This window comes from Balaenoptera physalus (genome assembly GCF_965194825.1).
Source record: "Balaenoptera physalus genome assembly, chromosome: 1".
In the NCBI taxonomy this organism is placed as follows: Eukaryota; Metazoa; Chordata; class Mammalia; order Artiodactyla; family Balaenopteridae; genus Balaenoptera; species Balaenoptera physalus.
Window position 1 is genome coordinate 50,521,935 of NC_138882.1, and position 18,045 is coordinate 50,539,979.

General features: G+C 34.5%; 1 protein-coding gene across 4 annotated transcripts in view; it reads right to left on the reverse strand.

Moving 5' to 3' along the window:
• XPR1 (xenotropic and polytropic retrovirus receptor 1) overlaps window positions 1-18,045 on the reverse strand; it is a 198,998-nt gene that overhangs the window by 34,804 nt on the left and 146,149 nt on the right. For all 4 annotated transcript variants that reach the window (XM_082465311.1, XM_082465313.1, XM_082465312.1 and 1 more), the window contains 2 exons: window positions 12,630-12,801; window positions 11,299-11,493 (listed from right to left, as the gene is read on the reverse strand). In XM_082465311.1, the coding sequence (XP_082321437.1) occupies window positions 11,299-11,493; window positions 12,630-12,801 (367 nt within the window). The remainder of the gene's footprint in view (window positions 1-11,298; window positions 11,494-12,629; window positions 12,802-18,045) is intronic.

Here is an 18,045-nt window from a genome sequence, read left to right on the forward strand (position 1 = left end):
GTGTGAATTCTAGCATTGTCACCTACTTGCTACTTGACTTTGGAGCTATATCGTTTGTATTCAGATTCACAACCTACGTTCTTCCACTTCATAGCTGTATGACTTTGGCAAGTAACTTAACCTCTCTGTTTTCAATTTCCTCGCCTGAAAAATGACGATCAAGTGATTACCTCCAACAAAGACTCTCCTTTTTTTTTTTTTGGACCATACAGAATTTATTCTGGCAAAGAGAAGCAGCCACATCCTCATTCTAGAGGTACTCATAGTTGCAGTTCTAGAGATAACACTGGTGTCCAGCATTGGTAGTGTTGGGCATACAAGCTGTGATGTCTTCACTGCCTGTTGGGATTTCTGTAAGCTACTCAACATCCTTTAAATAAATCTTTCTTAAAATAACCAGAGGGTTTCTGGTGGTTGTGATATGAATCTTGGGCATAGGGGGTTATTGGAAGGCAAAAACCCTGTAGTTTTAGAAACCATCTTGGAGACTGAGGACTCGGATTTCTCTCTCCTCTCCGAAAGTGCCATTTAGTACATGTGTATTTCCACAGCAAGTGAATAATGGAGAATAATGAGCCCAGTTCTGTACTGAGATCACTTTTCCTCTATTGCAACAGTTCCTGAATAAAATTTGCTTTTGCCACTTTAACTACCATTCAGCTCTGATTCTAATACCTCATAATGTTGCTACAAAGATTAAATGAGTTAATACATGTTAAATGCTTAAAAGAATGTTAGCTCATAGAAGTATTCAATAATTATTAGCTTTAAATAATATCATTATTCTTCATCTACTATTTGCAGGTACTTTGGGTCACTTTTGACCAGCCACTGTATAATATTCCATGTACCATAAACTCATTGTAATTAAATTACTCTCCTACTGCTGGACATTCATAAGATTATTTTCGTTTTTTACTATATAGTGCTGTGAACATATATTCATTTATACCCACTTCTCTAATCACTTCCTTAGGAAAAAGTTACGGAAAGGGAGTTACTAAGTCAAAAGGTATGAATGATTTTAATACTCGATAGAATTACCAAATTGCTTACCAATTTATACTCAATCAACAGAATGAGTGTTCATCTCTCTACATCCTTGCCAGCAATTTGTATCATCACTTCCTTGATTAAATATGATTTTAATTTGCATTTCTTTTGCTACTAGTAAAGTAGAACATTTTTCATGTTTATTAGCCATGTTTATTCTACAAGATTATGTTTATATCCTTTTCCAATTAAAAAAAAATCAGTTAAAATTAAATTGTTTTGTGGTGATTAGATTACAGTTTAAAAATATCCACTCCTTTCTTCTGTGACTCTTACTCCATTCATGTTGGGTTTAATAATTTGCTTTGGCTGCTCAGGGTGGGCAGACTTCCTTTAGGCTCGGCTATATTACTTCTTTTGGCCAGTGGGAGGTTAGCAGATGTGAGACAAGCAGACTTAAAAAGTGTTTGTGCAATAGTAATTGTTTCTGCTAGTACCACATAAAGAGTTTTTCCTTGGATAACTGCTGCCCCTTCGGCTGGGACCCCAAAACGAACAAACATGTAACAAACTCAAACCCAACTTTCAGGAAAGAGCCAAAAACCCAATGGGAACAGCGGCCTAAAGCCGTGCTATTCAGCTGACCCCAGCCTAGTTCCACCAATTCCCAGCTGACCCACAAACATAAAGGAGAATAAATATATACACATATATAAAGGAGAATAAATTACTGCTGTTTTAAGCTGCTGAGTTTTGGGGTGGTTTATTATGTAGCAATATCTGATTAGTACGCTTATTGTATTATATTATGAAACTGTGAAAGAAAGAGATTCGTATATAATCTACTACTTATATTCCCTGGAGTAACATATACCTAGCAGGAACTTAAGGCCTCATAATTCATTCACCTGCTCAGTTTTTCTCTTTTTTTCTTTTCTTTTTGCTGAAAACACCTAGACACTATACCTTTTCTTGATGTTTATACTTTTCACCAATAAGAGTCTCATGTAAAATTATATATAATATAAAATAATATATAAATTAAAATTAAAAATTTTATTTGCAAGTACTTGTCTTTAAATTCTTTTTCAATTAGACAAATTGCTCCATAAGTTGAGTTCATAAATAATTTTGACCTTGTTCTTTTAAACATCACAGATTCTCCAGCAGTATCTAAACAATAATAGAGATTGTTTTTAAACTTTAAATTTTTGTGCATGAGTGTTTCAAAAGCAACACAATTTACATAGAAATGTTAACAAATTACATCTGTCAGTTATAAGAGCAATTAAGAAAACAAAGGTGATTAGACAAAAGTCAACAAAAAGCTTCAGGGTATAAGGACAAGTTTTTTTTTTTTTTTTTTTTTTAAAGAGATTGGAGTTTGTTTATTTATTTATTTATTTATTTATGGCTGTGTTGGGTCTTCGTTTCTGTGCGAGGGCTTTCTCTAGTTGCGGCAAGCGGGGGCTACTCTTCATCGCGGTGCGCGGGCCTCTCACTATCGCGGCCTCTCTTGTTGCGGAGCACAGGCTCCAGACGCGCAGGCTCAGTAATTATGGCTCACGGGCCCAGTTGCTCCGCGGCATGTGGGATCTTCCCAGACCAGGGCTCGAACCCGTGTCCCCTGAATTGGCAGGCAGACTCTCAACCACTGCGCCACCAGGGAAGCCCCCACAAGTGTTTTTTTAAAAAGCTTTTTCTTTTATATGACAAAGATGATACAAAAATATAATTTATTCAAAGCTATAATTAATGTTTTAAAAGCAACTTAAGGTGAAATATAAATGGGATTGTTAGTGTAATATTTATAAAACCATTTAAAATCAGCACAATGCCAAGTAGATACAAGTTATTCAAGAAATACTATTAAAGTCAATTTAATAATCAGAAAGAAACAATACCTCACATTTGATTTTATAGCATCAGCAGGATTTAAGCCAATACTGACAAATGGTGAATTCTAAAATAATCTATCTCTTGTCTGCATTATTAGTTAGGCTAGAAAAATTACAGCAAAATGTATCAAATTTCAAAAGGGTTAAAGATTAGAGCTACTTTCAATACTAAGTCCAAAATGAAAGCATTTATTTGAATAAGTTGTTTTAAAAAATTTTGTGTATGTCTTTAAAAAGTTAATGGAACAAAAGTTTCCCTAGAGATTAAAAAAAAAAAAAAAAGCATTTCTACTATAGTATAACAAGACAAAAATTTGGAAATTCTGGCATAGAAGCTCATTATTCAGGGTAGAAACAGCGTAACAAACTGGCCATACCCCCAGAGAGGAAGCACTTCAGGACTATGTGTGCTCACCCAAAACAATGAAATGCCTATTTGCACTGAAGGCACTGAACTACTGCTGAGGAATCCTCATTAGGGGACACAGCTCCCCTTACAGAATGTTAAACAAGGAGGGATCTAGAAGATATACGAGATCTGGGCACTGGAAAACAACCAAGCAAAGAAATACAAATGAACTCGGCTTTTAAGTGAGTAGAAAGTATCTCTTTTTTTCCAAGTATTTAAAAATGTCTAATAGTAAATGCTAACAAATGCTAACAAAGGAGTCTAAAGTAAAACATGAAGTAGTTTTTAAGAGAAGTTTTTTTTTCTTCTATGTATTCAGAGAACAGCAAAGAGCAAAATCCACTAAGAATTTATAAATATTTTAGAATGTTAGAAACTGTAAATGAAAAACAGAAAATCTAATGAAGTACTCTCCCCTACTCTCTCCCCATCAATGGATTAGAAATAATAACACAATGGCTTTTTTATTATTGTACCTCCCACAGGCTTTTCCTTGCCAAGGCCAAGAAACCTCAAGGACACACAAAAACCATTTAAAGTACTTTCCTGTCTCCTCCACTCGCAATTCCAACAAAAAACTTGTAGGAATTGGCTTCTAATTTAGGCTTGTAACGAAATGCAAATTCTTAAAATAAGATTGGCTGAGAGCTAAATCCTTTGTTTCTAAAATCAAAGATAGAAAATAAAATATACTGAAATGTTTAAAGTGTTTCCTTCTTACTACAATAAGGACTAGCTGCAATATTATCATACTTATTCTCCCAATAATGGGCCTAACCCCCCTCCCTCACCTTTTAAAAAGTGATTCTAAGTATAGAGTTAACCCTTGCACTTCCATTTTTACAAATCATGAGGCATAAGACATAACCTTTGAAACAATCTTGAAAATGCCCCAATAATGCTGTTACCATGGTAACTCCTGTAGGCTAGTTCTCTGAAAAGACTCAGATTCCTGAGTCTGAACAAAGTTACCTCACCATTTTCTACACTTCTCCCCAGAGAAAATTTATCCTTTGCAATAGCACATACACATTCAATAGAAAAAGATCAACCTCATTAACCATGCAGAATCTATTCTTTTAACTCAATGATCATTTCTAGTCTATGTTTTCTGATACCTTTCCTCTTGGAATATTGTCCAAGAAAACAATAGAAATCAAATTCTGCTTTTGATCACCATTCAATGTCAAATTTTCTGTCATGGGTTCCTTTGTCTTTTTTGGTAAAAAAAATTTAGTGATATAAATATTTAATATGTAGCAACTACAAAAAGTGTTTTTTTTTTTTTTAATTTTAGGGATATCGTTAAACTATACAACCAATGGTCCCTCTAAAAAATGCTTGTGTTTTTAAAAATTTGACTGTGGGCACATGAATCAAGTTCAGTCAGTAAACAGCTGTGTTACTTGAATAAAAAAACAAACACATTCCTAATTGATCCTTATCCAGTACAACACCCTCATCCACACACACACTCAAGGTGATCGTAAGTGTTCCTTGTGAAAAGACTTTCCATAAAGGAAGACACACATATACTAGCTCTAGACAGTAAAGAGAATTATATTTCATTTAAAGATAAATTCCACTTGTACAGCAAGTTAGAATTTCTTGATTTCATGTGCGCTGCCTTATTTGATGCTTACAACAAATCTGTGACATAAACAGAACAGATACTATGATCTCCGCTTTGAAGGTAGGGTTTTATCTGGGGTGGGGGTGGGGGAACGCCCTAGGGATAAAGATGAACAAAACTGGGAAACAGTAACACTTGTAACACTTCTATCACTCATAAATTCCACGGACTTGTGTTTTGACACATAACGGTATAAGTGGAATCCTCCCTAACTTAATATAGACAATAAGATATAGCTTAACCATCACCTCTGGGAAGTCTTCTCTACGCTTCTCTTCCTGATGCCTAGAGGCTGGGTGAGGAACTTAAGCTGTATGTAGGCTGTTCTGGTAACCCTGCTATCTCTTTACCCTCTATTTTAACTTCTCTCTTTTTTAAATTGTGCTAAAAAGCACAGCATAAAATTTACCACCTTAACCATTTCTCAGTGTACAGTTCAGAAGTTTTAATTATATTCACATTGTTGTGCAACCAATGAATGCCTTTTTACCTATTTCTCCGACTAGATTATAAATTCTTAAGGGCAAGAATCGTGTCTGGTTTGTTGCTCTTTTTTTTTACTGCCTGGCTCAGCCTGATACATAGAATATTCTCAATAATTCTTAATCTATCTGTGCATCTACTTACCCACTCACCTCCCTACCTAATTCAGAATTAAAACTAAAAAGTAAGGTGTTTACACAGGGGTATACATAAGTATACTAATTTCAGTCAAAACTTTGTTGTTGTCATGTATCGATTTATTGCGCTTTGCAGACACAGTTTTTTTTACAAATTGTGTTGAGCAAGTCTACGGGCGCTATTTTTCCTTTTGCTTACTTCGTATTTCTGTCAAATTTTGTTAATTCTTGCAATATTTCAAACTTTTTCATTATTATAATAATTGTTATGATGATCAGTGATCTTTGATGTTTCTAATGCAAAAGCATGAGAAGACTCACTGAAGTCTCAGATGATGGTTAGCATTTTTAACAGTAAGGTATTTTATTTTATTTTTTATTATTATTATTTTTTAATTTTTATTGGAATACGGTTGCTTTACAATGTTGTGTTAGCCTCCACTGCACAACAAAATGAATCAGCCATACACATACAGATACCCCCTAACAGTAAAGTATTTTAAATTAAGGTATGTAAAGTCAGAACTTTTTCTGATTTGGCTGACTGGTTTTCTAATTAGGGTATATAGCAGATATTCTCTATAAATTGGATGAGTGTAATCTGCAGTTCCAAAATTTTTTTTCAAAAATACATTTAAAAAATGTGTTAAAGCATTTCATCAAAAACACTGCATTGAAAAATGTATTAAAATTAACAATATTTTAATTTTCCTAATTGTTTCTTGAGTATGTTGAACTAAACAAGGAGCCTTTAAAACTAAATATATGATTGGTCCTACTCAAGCTTTTTGGTATACTGTCCAGAAACAGAGAAAGTGAATGACTCTAGTGACTAGTTAACAAATCATTTTTCATTCAGTTTATGTTCAATTCTTTACTCAGTTTATTTTCAACTCTTTGCTTTCAACAAAGAAAACTTGATAGATCACTAAAAATAATTATTAATAATAGATTACTATGCAATTTTGGGGGGCATATAATTCAGGATTTGTCCAAAAAACTGAGGGACAATGCAACAACAAAACTTCCATGCTTACGTATATAGCAATGCTAACAAAGTTTCTCAGGATTTACTTACATAAAAACTGAAAAATGGAAGAGTAATAAGTAATATAAATTTATCTCATTAAGAAATATTGGGAATTCCCTGGTGGCACAGTGGTTAAGAATCCGCCTGCCAATGCAGGGGACACAGGTTCGAGCCCTGGTCCGGGAAGATTCCACATGCCGCAGAGCGACCTAAGCCCATGCACCACAGCTACTGAGCCTGTGCTCTAGAGCCTGTGCACCACAACTACTGAGCCTGCGCTGTAGAGCCCGCGAGCCACAACTACTGAAGCCCGTGCACCTAGAGCCTGTGCTCTGCAGTAAGAGAAGCCACTGCAATGAGAAGCCTGCGCACCGCAACGAAGAGTAGCCCCCACTCGCCTCAACTAGAGAAAGCCTGTGCGCAGCAATGAAGACCCAACACAGCCAAAAATAAATATTTAAATAAATTTATTTTTTAAAAAAAGAAATATTTATGTGTAATAATTATTAAAATTTGTAATGTTATTTTGACAACTATAGATAAAATCATAGTAATGATAATTACAACACAGAAAGAAAAAAATTATTCTAACAAGTATTTTTCCTAATAATAGGAATTTATCTTCCTAGTAACTAATTTTCCTACTAATAGGAAATTAATAATTTAATTTCAATTTACATACTATGTATCAGACAAAAGTCATTAAAACAAATGTGTATTATACTAAAATAAAGTTAAATGGGACAGAGATGTAAAATTTCTGACTATTGTAGAATTGCTTCATTAAAAAAAATTAAATCATGGTACCATGCCTTTATATTTAGATTACCTGGGTACACTTAGTAGAAACACTTAGCAGCTTTGTTTTAAAATGTGAATATTTAAAATTTAAGGGAAAAGACTTTTTTGTAATTATTTAAATTTAAGACAAAAAATTTCAGACATAAACTTAAAAATGTCTGAGAAGTAATATAGTTTAAAATAATAAAATAAAGATAATAAAGTAATAATATATCAATAGTTTAAAAGGTTATTTTAATGGGTACATGAACAACAACAAAAAAATCTAAAGACAATACTATCCAAACCACTGCTTCTAGCTTTAGGTGTTCAGATTTGGAGTGTTTGCAGATTCGAGGAATTCAGATTTTCAGCTTCTTACTGAATGGTATCAGTATAGTTAAAGATACTTTATATCCTAAAATATTCAACCAAAAAAAAAAAGAAAAGAAAAACCAGTACTCAATTTTACCCAGGATGGGAGAAAAGTAAAGCGTTATTAAGTCACAGGGTAGCATGTATCAAATTAATTGCCTGATTTAGAAATTCTCTATTAACAACCTTCTGAATCATGATGCACGCCTGGACTGAAAAATAGCATTCTTCACCAAGAGTTAAAATTTGGGGAGCTTTCATGGATAGGAAGAATTAATATTGTTAAAATGACCATATTACCCAAGGCAATCTACAGATTAGATGCAATCCCTAACAAAATACCAACGGCATTTTCTGCAAAGCTAGAAAAAAAAAACCCCAAATTTGTACGGAAACACAAAAGAACCCCCCCCAAATAGCCAAAACAATCTTGAGAAAGAGCAAAGCTGGAGATAACACGCTCCCTGATTTCAAACTATACTATAAAGCTACAATAATCAAAACAATATGGTACTGGCACAAAAACAGACACATGATTAGTAGAACAGAGAGCCCAGAAATAAACCCATGTACTGGTTTGGCCAAAAAGTTCGTTCGGGTTTTCCATAACAGCTTATGAAAAACCTGAACGAACTTTTTGGCCAACCCAATACTTATGATCAATTAAACTATGACAAAGGAGGCAAGAATATTCAATGGGGAAAAGAAAGCCTCTTCAATAAATGGTGCTGGGAAAACTGGACAGCTACAGGCAAAAGAATCAAACCATACTACCTTTTCACATCACATACAAAAATACACCCAAAATGAATTAAAGACTTAAATGTAAAACCCGAAACATTAAAACTCCTAAAAGAAAACATAGGCAGTATGCTCTTGACATCAGTCTTAGCAATATTTTTTTGGATATGTCTCCTTAGAAAGGGAGATAAACAAATAAACAAATGAGACCTAATCAAACTAAAAAGCATTTGCACAGGGAAGGAAACTATCAACAAAACGAAAGGGCTGCCTATTGAATGGGACAAGATATTTGCAAAGGATATATGAGGTAAGGGGTTAATATCCAAAATCTACAAGTAACTCATACACCTCAACACGCAGAAAAACCCAACCTGATTAAAAAATGGGCAGAGGACCTGAACAGAAATTTTTCCAAAGAAGACATTCAGATGGATATCAGGCACATGAAAAGATGCTCAACATCACTAATCGTCATGGAAATGCAAATCAAAACCACAATGATATATCACCTCACACCTGTCAGAATGACTATTATCAAAAAGACAACAAAAAACAAGTGTTGGAGAGGGTGTGGAGAAAAGGGAGCCCTTGTGCACTGTAGGTGGGAATTTAAATTGGTGCAGCCACTATGGAAAACAGTATGGAGATTCCTCAAAAAATTAAAAATAGGACTACCACACAATCCAGCAATTCCACTTCTGGGAATTTTTCTGAAGAAAATAAAAGCACTAATTTGAAAAGACATATGCACCACTGTGTTTACTGCAGCATTATTTATAACACCCAAGGTATGAAAGCAATCTAAGTGTCCATTGATAGATGAATGGATAAAGATTTGGGGGGTATACACACACACACACACACACACACACACACACACACACACACACACACACAATGGAATATTACTCAGCCATAAAAAAAGAATGAAATCTTGCTATTTGCCACAACATGAATGGACCTAGAGGGTATTATGCTAAGTGAAATAAGTCAGACAGAGAAAGACAGATAGTGTATGATTTCACTTATAAGTGGAATCTAAAAAACAAACCAAAAAAAGAACAAACATAACAAAACAGAAGCAGACATACATACAGAGAACAAACTGGTGGTTGCCAGAAGGGAGACAGGATAGGGGATGAGTGAAATAGGTGAGGGAGATTAAGAGGTATAAAATTCTAGTTATAAAATAAATAAGTCACGGGGATCTAATGTACAGCATAGTAATTATAGTCAATAATATTGTGATAACTTCTTATGGTGACAGACAGTGACTAGACTTATCATGATCACTTTGTATTATATAAAAATATTGAGTCACTATGTTGCACACCTGAAACTAATATAATATTGTTAAGTCAATTATACTTCAAGGAAAAAAAAAAAAAAGAATAACTATTAGAAGGCACTGGAAAGTCACCAAAGGCAGGCAAAAAGCCTGAGCTTACTTTGGAAAGATGTTGGCATAAAGAGTAAGAACTGTGAGTTTGTGGCTTTTTGCCTGAGGGTGCTCCCAATACCCGCTTTCTACTCCAGTCACAGAAAAATCAATCTTACTTGCTCCAGGACAGAGTCAGGGTTGATGGAACAGCTAGAAATTTAGAGGGGTAATCCTTGAAGGGAAAGACCTGCAGAAAGGGTAAAATGCAAAATCTGAGTACAAAATCTACCAGTATCCCAGGCTGACCAACGGGTAAGCATGTACAATGGAGAGTCTGAGGAGCTAGCCAAACAGTAGGTGCACATGAGAGAGCAGTTAAAAAAAAAAAATTAAGGGAGCTTCAGGAGGTATTTCTTTCACTGAGGTACCTAGTTAAATTATATCATTTAACAAGAGTGGCTCCATAGTGGTAAAATTATTGACTGCATTATCAATATTACTGCAATCACAGAATCTACTGCAAAAAGTGGAAGTACATTATAAAGTGTTCTGCTGGACCAAATCACAAGCTTTACAAAAAACAACCACCCTAATCTTTCAAGACCATCAGACACACAGCAGCAGTTCTGGAGCACTAGCTAAGGCTCCTAAATACAGCATCTCAATTAAAAAAAAAAAAATCACAGAAAATGAACTTTTTATCAAAGTATCTAAAAATAACTGTAATAATTTCAATTGGTAACATTTCTTTACCACTCACAGATGAGAGTGCAGCCTCTAAGGTGTAGGCTGACACTGATTTAAATAGACAAAGAAGGAAGGCATTTTAGTAAAAGGAAGTGAGATCTTTGATTGACAGTTCTTAGGAGAAGGTTAAAAATTCAAAAGGAGTGCCTGTATATGGCTCAGAACCTAAAAGCCTTTTTCTCCTCCCAACAGAAGAACAGTCTCAAGTAATAACTGGTTGCCATGGAGACAAGAAACTAGAGAGATCAGAGAACTCAATTTGCAGTTAAATAGGCTGGAAACAATCTTTACTACGTGGTGAAGGAAAGCGATTAAAAATATACATGATTGCCAGAAGGAATCTTTTTCACCTAGCATTTCCTAACCTCATTAATGAACAAGAAGTCTAAAAAACCAAATGAAAACCCAAGGTGTCTTGGATTGAACCCATTAAACATAATTCAGGATTTCAAACGTTATCACAAATCCTTTCTCTTCCAGATGACTTTGATTCTTTTTAATGGTACTTGTTAGTAAATACTGGAATGAGACTAAAATTGTGTTCAAAAACAAAGTAGTATACCTGAGGGGACTGGAGCTTCAATGGAAAAAAAAGAAGCATGACAAATGGAAAGGTAACCAGAGTAAGAAATAGATTCAAGTGGTGAAAATCCAGATTTTGAAAAATCTTTTCACAATCAATGAATACCTTTGTGAGTGCTGTAAAGGGCTGCAAACGTCACCGTGAAGAAAGTCGTGGAGTATTTCCCAGCATTAACTAAATGAGGAAAGGCCCTTTTTGTGTCTCGGTATCGGCGCAGGCACTGGATAAAGCGAAGCCAAGCAGGAATGCACTGAACAATAGCCCGCACACCATATGAGTATTTGTGGCAAATTTCTGGTTCTGTGAAGATTTCAAAGAAGAAAAGACTACAATTAAAAAAAAAATAACTTGTTCACATCATTTAGAGTCATATATCATAACCACTAGGAAGTCCATAAAAGCAAGGACCCTGGGTTTCAGAATCACTTTTTTCTTTGCAACTATTATATTCTTAAACTTTTTAGTGGTTGATAAGCTGCGGAGAGAAGGTAAAATACACAGTGGGAACTTAGAAAAATCTGCCGGCTCAGATTTCTGACTATCTATTCTGGAATCACCTTCTTTGGAGTGTGGTAAAACTATAAGACAATTAGAAGATGAATACCTTAATCAAAGAGAAAAAAATTAGCTCTGAAACATCTGGAAAACCTATATATATCACTGGTGACTCCAGTCAATTTCATGAACTCCAAACCACTACAATATGCCCACTATAGGTTGTTCACACTCTTGTTCTTTAAAAAAAAATAAAACGAACAAAGAAAACAAACAGCAGAGTTTATACTTTTAAAATGAGAAGAATAGAGTTCGTAAATCAGTTTTCTTCAAATTCTGGAAATGTATCAGAGTGGTTCAACATACAACAGAATTGTGATCTGCTGGCAATCAATGAAAATGTGTTGGCACTGGCTTCATTAACTTTTGTTAGTCAGATGTTACATAATCTGTCTAAAGTTGGTCTTTGTCATTAAGGCAAAATTCCTTAGTAACTTGAACACCTGGCATAAACAAAGAGTGATAAAAAGAGCCAAAAGAAAAATAAGGTACCCAAGAAGAATTTAAAAACATCTATAATGACTTTCTCAAAGCACTTGATCTAATTTCTAAATTATCAGTATTTTTGATCATAGTAAAGCAATACTGTGATGGCAATTGTTGACACTAAAGCATCTGTGATTTAATTACCAATGTATTAGAAGTTTTTTAGTTTTAGAATTCTTTAAGTTGTAAATCTCCTGGCAAATGAATGGCTAAAATTATAATATATAATTTAAGAGCCAAATTATATCAGATAAAGAGATTGCTAAAGGAGTGCCAAGTACATTTAATTAAATTTGTAATATTATTGGATGATCTTAAATTCCTCAGTTATCATTCCCAGTATTTCTTGGTTTACACTGGCAGTTCAGTAGTGTGGATGCACATTCATACCCTACCTTCTGAATCATTTGGCAACAGGCCCCCACTTTCATCCCATTTGAGCTCAAAACTGTAGAAGCAGATCATATATTCCAGGTCCATCAGTATCACTGACAGGCTGTTCAGCTGATCGGCCAGCCAGAAATCAGCAAAGCCTACCTTATGGAAGGGGGCTGTAAATACTCGAAACTGGGAGAAAGAAAAAAATCAGAAAACACAGAAACAAGAAAATTCATATTAAATTTCTCTAATTCATGTCTGACCCTGCAGCATGATTACTTTAGTTGATAAAACGGAAATCAATGAACCAATCACAAACACAGGGACCTGGCAACAGTGGCTAGGTTGAGAATTAGTAATGAAGGGATTGAATGGATAGCTAAGAAAGGAATTAAAAGGGTGGGGCAGGGGGAAGGCAGGAATAGCTACAGTCAGAAAACAGAAAGCAGAGAGGTGGGAAGAGCTGAAGTGGAAAGCAGAGAGAATGGCACAAATGCATCGAGAGGACATTTAGCGTTAGGGTCTAAATTAAATTTTGCTGGAGACCCATGTGCTATGATAGTTTCTGGACTATTTTCCCATCTTAGCTAACTGAATACAAAGCTCTTCTTTGCCTACACAGGATAGGAAGGGGAGGATAGCACCTCGTCTGAAGTATGTATTATTCTCTAACCAAAGTCACTTTCATTTCACTAATGCCTTGGTGATAATTGCATTTGTCTTCAAATTATGCCACAAAAATCAGCCCACATCCCACTGTTACAAAACAATGATAAATAAATTCAGGTTATATGCCTTGAGCATTAATCCACTCTGTGTATTTTTCTCATAATGCATTTCTTATAATCCATTAATTATAACAATTCTATGAGCTAGGTGTTATCCATATCCCCATTTTACAGAAGACCTATAACAATAACTCCTCCTAACTCTATTCTGTGGAAGCCTGTTTACCACTGCAAAGGAAAATCCTGGCATTGCAGAGAGAGAAAGAATTAGACACTAATCACCAGAAATAAGCTCAAATTGTACAGACTGCCTTGAAAGGCCTTGAGTGAAGTGAAGATGGGATGAAGGCAGCTTTCCTCCTCACCCTGTTAGACCCTTTCTATCTTACACAGGTGAAAATGGACTCCTAAAACAAGGAATTCTGACTAAGCAACAGTTTTTTTAAAAAAATAGTATGTTACTTTAATTTGCATTTGATTGTTAGAAATGTTGACTATTCTTTCTTGGTTTATTGTCTATTGACAGGGCCTCTTTTTATTGATTTCAAAGACATTTTTTTAAAATTTATTTATTTATTTTTGGCTGTGCTGGGTCTTCGTTTCTGTGCGAGGGCTTTCTCTAGTTGCGACGAGCAGGGGCCACTCTTCATCGCGGTGCGCGGGCCTCTCACTATCGTGGCCTCTCTTGTTGCGGAGCACAGGCTCCAGACGCGCAGGCTCAGTAGTTGTGGCTCACGGGCTTAGTTGCTCCGTGGCATGTGGGATCTTCCCGGACCAGGGCTCGAACTCGTGTCCCCTGCATTGGCAGGCAGATTCTCAACCACTGCGCCACCAGGGAAGCCCATAAGCAACCGTTTTGAGAAAATGAGTCTAAAGCTATAGCTCTCCTGCCATCTAGGTATATTCATTTAATGGACATATCCAGCCAGGGAGACTATGGCTCTCTTCTCTCAGACTTGGCTGGTTCTTTCTATTCTTTCTCTAAATAATTCCCTTGATTATTTCAGGGAAATAATAAATGACTATATTACAAATCAATCCTGGGTGTCAACTATCTATGACAGGTATTGTCTTGGAGCTTTGGAATTTAGACCAGGGGTCTGCAGGATACAATACAGGCTTTAAGACATTACTTTCTGGAGCTGATATATTTTGTGTCCACGGTTCAATCTCTGATCACTCGCTTACTCTTTCAGAAAGTTGTTCAGTAAGCCAGATGAGATATTATCATTTGCAACCATAAGCTCCAGATACAGTAAACTTTTTTTTTTTTGGCAGGGTAGGGTGGGGTAGGAGGTATTAGGGATTGAGATGTTAATCATTTATGCACAAAGAGGTTCTGGTACCAGTTTATATAATATTTTAAGAAACTCTAGATACAGAATGGATTTAAAAGATTCAAAGAGACAGAAACAAGAGAATAATTTAGGATATAACAACAAAGGATCAGGAAGTCTTACTCAGTCTCTAGTCATGGACTTTTGTGAAACTGGCAGCCTAGGGCAAATTTCTCATTTCTCACTGACATTAGACAGACTACCATTACTGTCACAACCTGCCACATCCAGCCTCAAAACCTGGCTATTACAGAAAACCTCTGTAAGAGCAGAAGGGGAAGACAGTGTATTAAATAAGAAACAAAGAGATAGAGGGATGCACTAGAAAAGGAAAGGAGTGACATAAAATAAAAATTGGAAGGAAGGGAAAATTGACAGAAGAGAGAAGATGAAAAAAGAAAGAAAGAAGGGAGTGGTAAATATTGGTATAAGACAACTAATGAAGGAAAGAACATAATTATAGTCATTCATGCATTTAACAAAGATTTATTAAGTATTTACTATATGTCAGGCATTGTGGAGGTACTAAATAAATAAAACATGGCCTGTACCCTCAAAGACCCACAATCCCTTTGGGCAAATAATAAGTACCTAAAGAAATAATGACAGCACCATGTGGTAACTGCTATTACAGATAGGCATACAAAATACCCTGGAAATACAAAGAAGGGAACAAGTAGTTTGGTCAGAGGTAGGGTGAGTGGAAATGAAAATAAACAGATCATACTTAACTCCCTGACATTAACACATAGTCAAATTCATCTTAGATTTATCTGAATTCCCCTTTTGGAGTGAGAATTCTCCTTCCTTTCTTATTCTGGCGAAGGTCTTTCAACTTCTACTTTGCTGTGATTTAAATTAAAATGATAACAATTCACTGAGTAACTGTATTAAGAAAGCTACAGACAACCTGGATATCTGATGTTTTACCCACATACACAAAAAGGCCACTAACAAGTTATTACAAAGATTATATGTTATCATCTTCTAAGTTAAGATGATGAAGTTAAGGAGATAAACAGTTAAGGAGATGAAGTCTTAATTTCTACTTGTGGATAATCACATTCTTTCCAAATCTGATTTTAAGATTCCGTTAGTTGATCCACTACTCAAAGTTAAACATGTAGATAAAGTGACCACCAGGTCTAACTGTTAAATGGTAGTGTTTAAGAACACAGATTATGGAGTCAGAATGCCTGAGCTCATATCCCATCTCCATTACATCCTGGCTTTGTGACCTTATTTAATTCCCCTGAACCTAGGTTTCCTCATTTATAAACTGTGGATTAATAGTAGCTCCAACCTCATGGTTTATTAAAAGGATTAAATAAATTGACACATATAAAATGTCCAGAATAGTACATTATTAAATGAGAATATTTCTCTAATCTATTCTTATAATAGACACGTGTAAAAATTTTATTATACAACTAAAGAAAATATTGGAAAAACCAATTCCAAAATAATATGGCAAAACACTCTAATTTAAAAACTTTATGCAGCCTTCTATAAGAATAACTTGATACTTTTGTTCAGAAAATCTGAGGCATTGTTTATGCTTCCTAACTGGATTTCCAAGTAGGACAAATACAGATCTGGAGAGAGGATATATGACCTAATGAATGTAAATAAACTGTATTAATTTGATATATAATACTAATATCAAAACAAATCAATTTCTTAAAAAAATTTTTTTAGCTTCTTTTGGGGAGAGGAGTAACATATCAATTCCATAGATTCAAATTTAAATATGAATATAAGTGGTGCCCAGTGCCTACCACTATGGCCAAGTGACACACGTTCTTTTTCCACTAAAAATTAAAGTAAAAAAGAAAAAGGGAAATGTAGTTTACTTTAGGATGAAGCTTTAAAAAAAGCTGTATCAGAGAAACATAAATAGGGTAGAAACATTCTTGTTAAATCACTAGAAATAACTCTAAGGGTAAATTTTCTCAGTGAGATTTGAATTAAAATAAGTCAATAGGTCAATTAATATTAAAATAATCTAAAAATAACATTTTTACTATTTACAATTATTACAAATATACCAAATCACAATGCTTCCTTCTGTATTTCACTGCTTCTGAGAGTATATTTTACTATTCTCTTATTTCTTATTACACCCCTGCCAACCCATACCATCAACAGTTCTCATTTATTAACACACAACAGATGCACAGATAAATGTCTACTCAATGGGGAATCGTTCTGCTAATAAGAATAACTGGTCATTCATGAATCATACCAGCTTCCCATTTAAACAAAGAAGGATGCACTGGGGAAATGTTCACTTAGCACATAATGTACACAACTGTATTACTTTATTATTGTAATGATGCAATCATATTAACACCTGAGTTTTCTAAGTCTTTCAAATCTCATTTGAAAATAACTTTATAGAGATTTCACAATAATTTAGGAAGGAAAAATAGGTGTTTATAATCTTGTAGTTATTTCCTTGTAACCAGAAGAATATTATATTTTTTATGCAAATAACACAGTTTAAAAACTCCATAAAATCTAGAAATAAAATGACAATCTCAAAATAAGAGAGGTAATATAATATTGTTGTACTAACTGGAAATGATTTATTTTTAGTATAAATTTCGAGAGAAAAATGGTTCAAATTTTTCTTTTGTCTTATATTTAAAAAAAAATCTTCTAAAAAGCATGTTTTCTAGATGATGACAAAACACATTAAAGGTGATGGGATAACTTATGACTTATTAAAATATGCTTGAACATCTAAGTTCCACACTCAGAATTCAAACTCAAAATTAGGCCTAGTGGTGCTATACTTTAAGGGAATGATTTGCTTCCTTGCTTGCTTGCTTGCTTATTTATTTATTTATATTTAATGAAGTTGGTGGAAAAGAGGGAGATTCTCAGTTTGTGATAAAAATCCTAGTGGAAGAAAGAAGAAATACAAATAAATGAACAATTAACTTTGGGGGGAAAAAAAGTCAAGATTTGGGCCATTTTCTTTTTCAGATTGCTATAAATACCTGCCTATATTGGAACATAGGCTGCTTTTATTTGTTGACTGCTTACTATGTTTTTTTAATTGGAAGGTCATATTTTATTTCTTCAGATTTTAAAAATTTAGTGAATGCTAAAGAGAGCATATTGCTAAGAACAACAACAAAAATTCTCCTAAACCTAAGGGGCATACAAAAGGAAAAAGAAATAAAAACTATAGTTTTCAAGGCAATATACTTTATAAGGTGAAAAAAAAAGTGAGATGATAATTATGAGAATTCTGGAAGTCTGTGGAGATTGGTCAATTACTAACCTTCACTCTACTGTTAGTTGTAATTTGTAATCTAAGAAATAATTATATGAAAGCATTCCCAATTGATTTTCAAAAT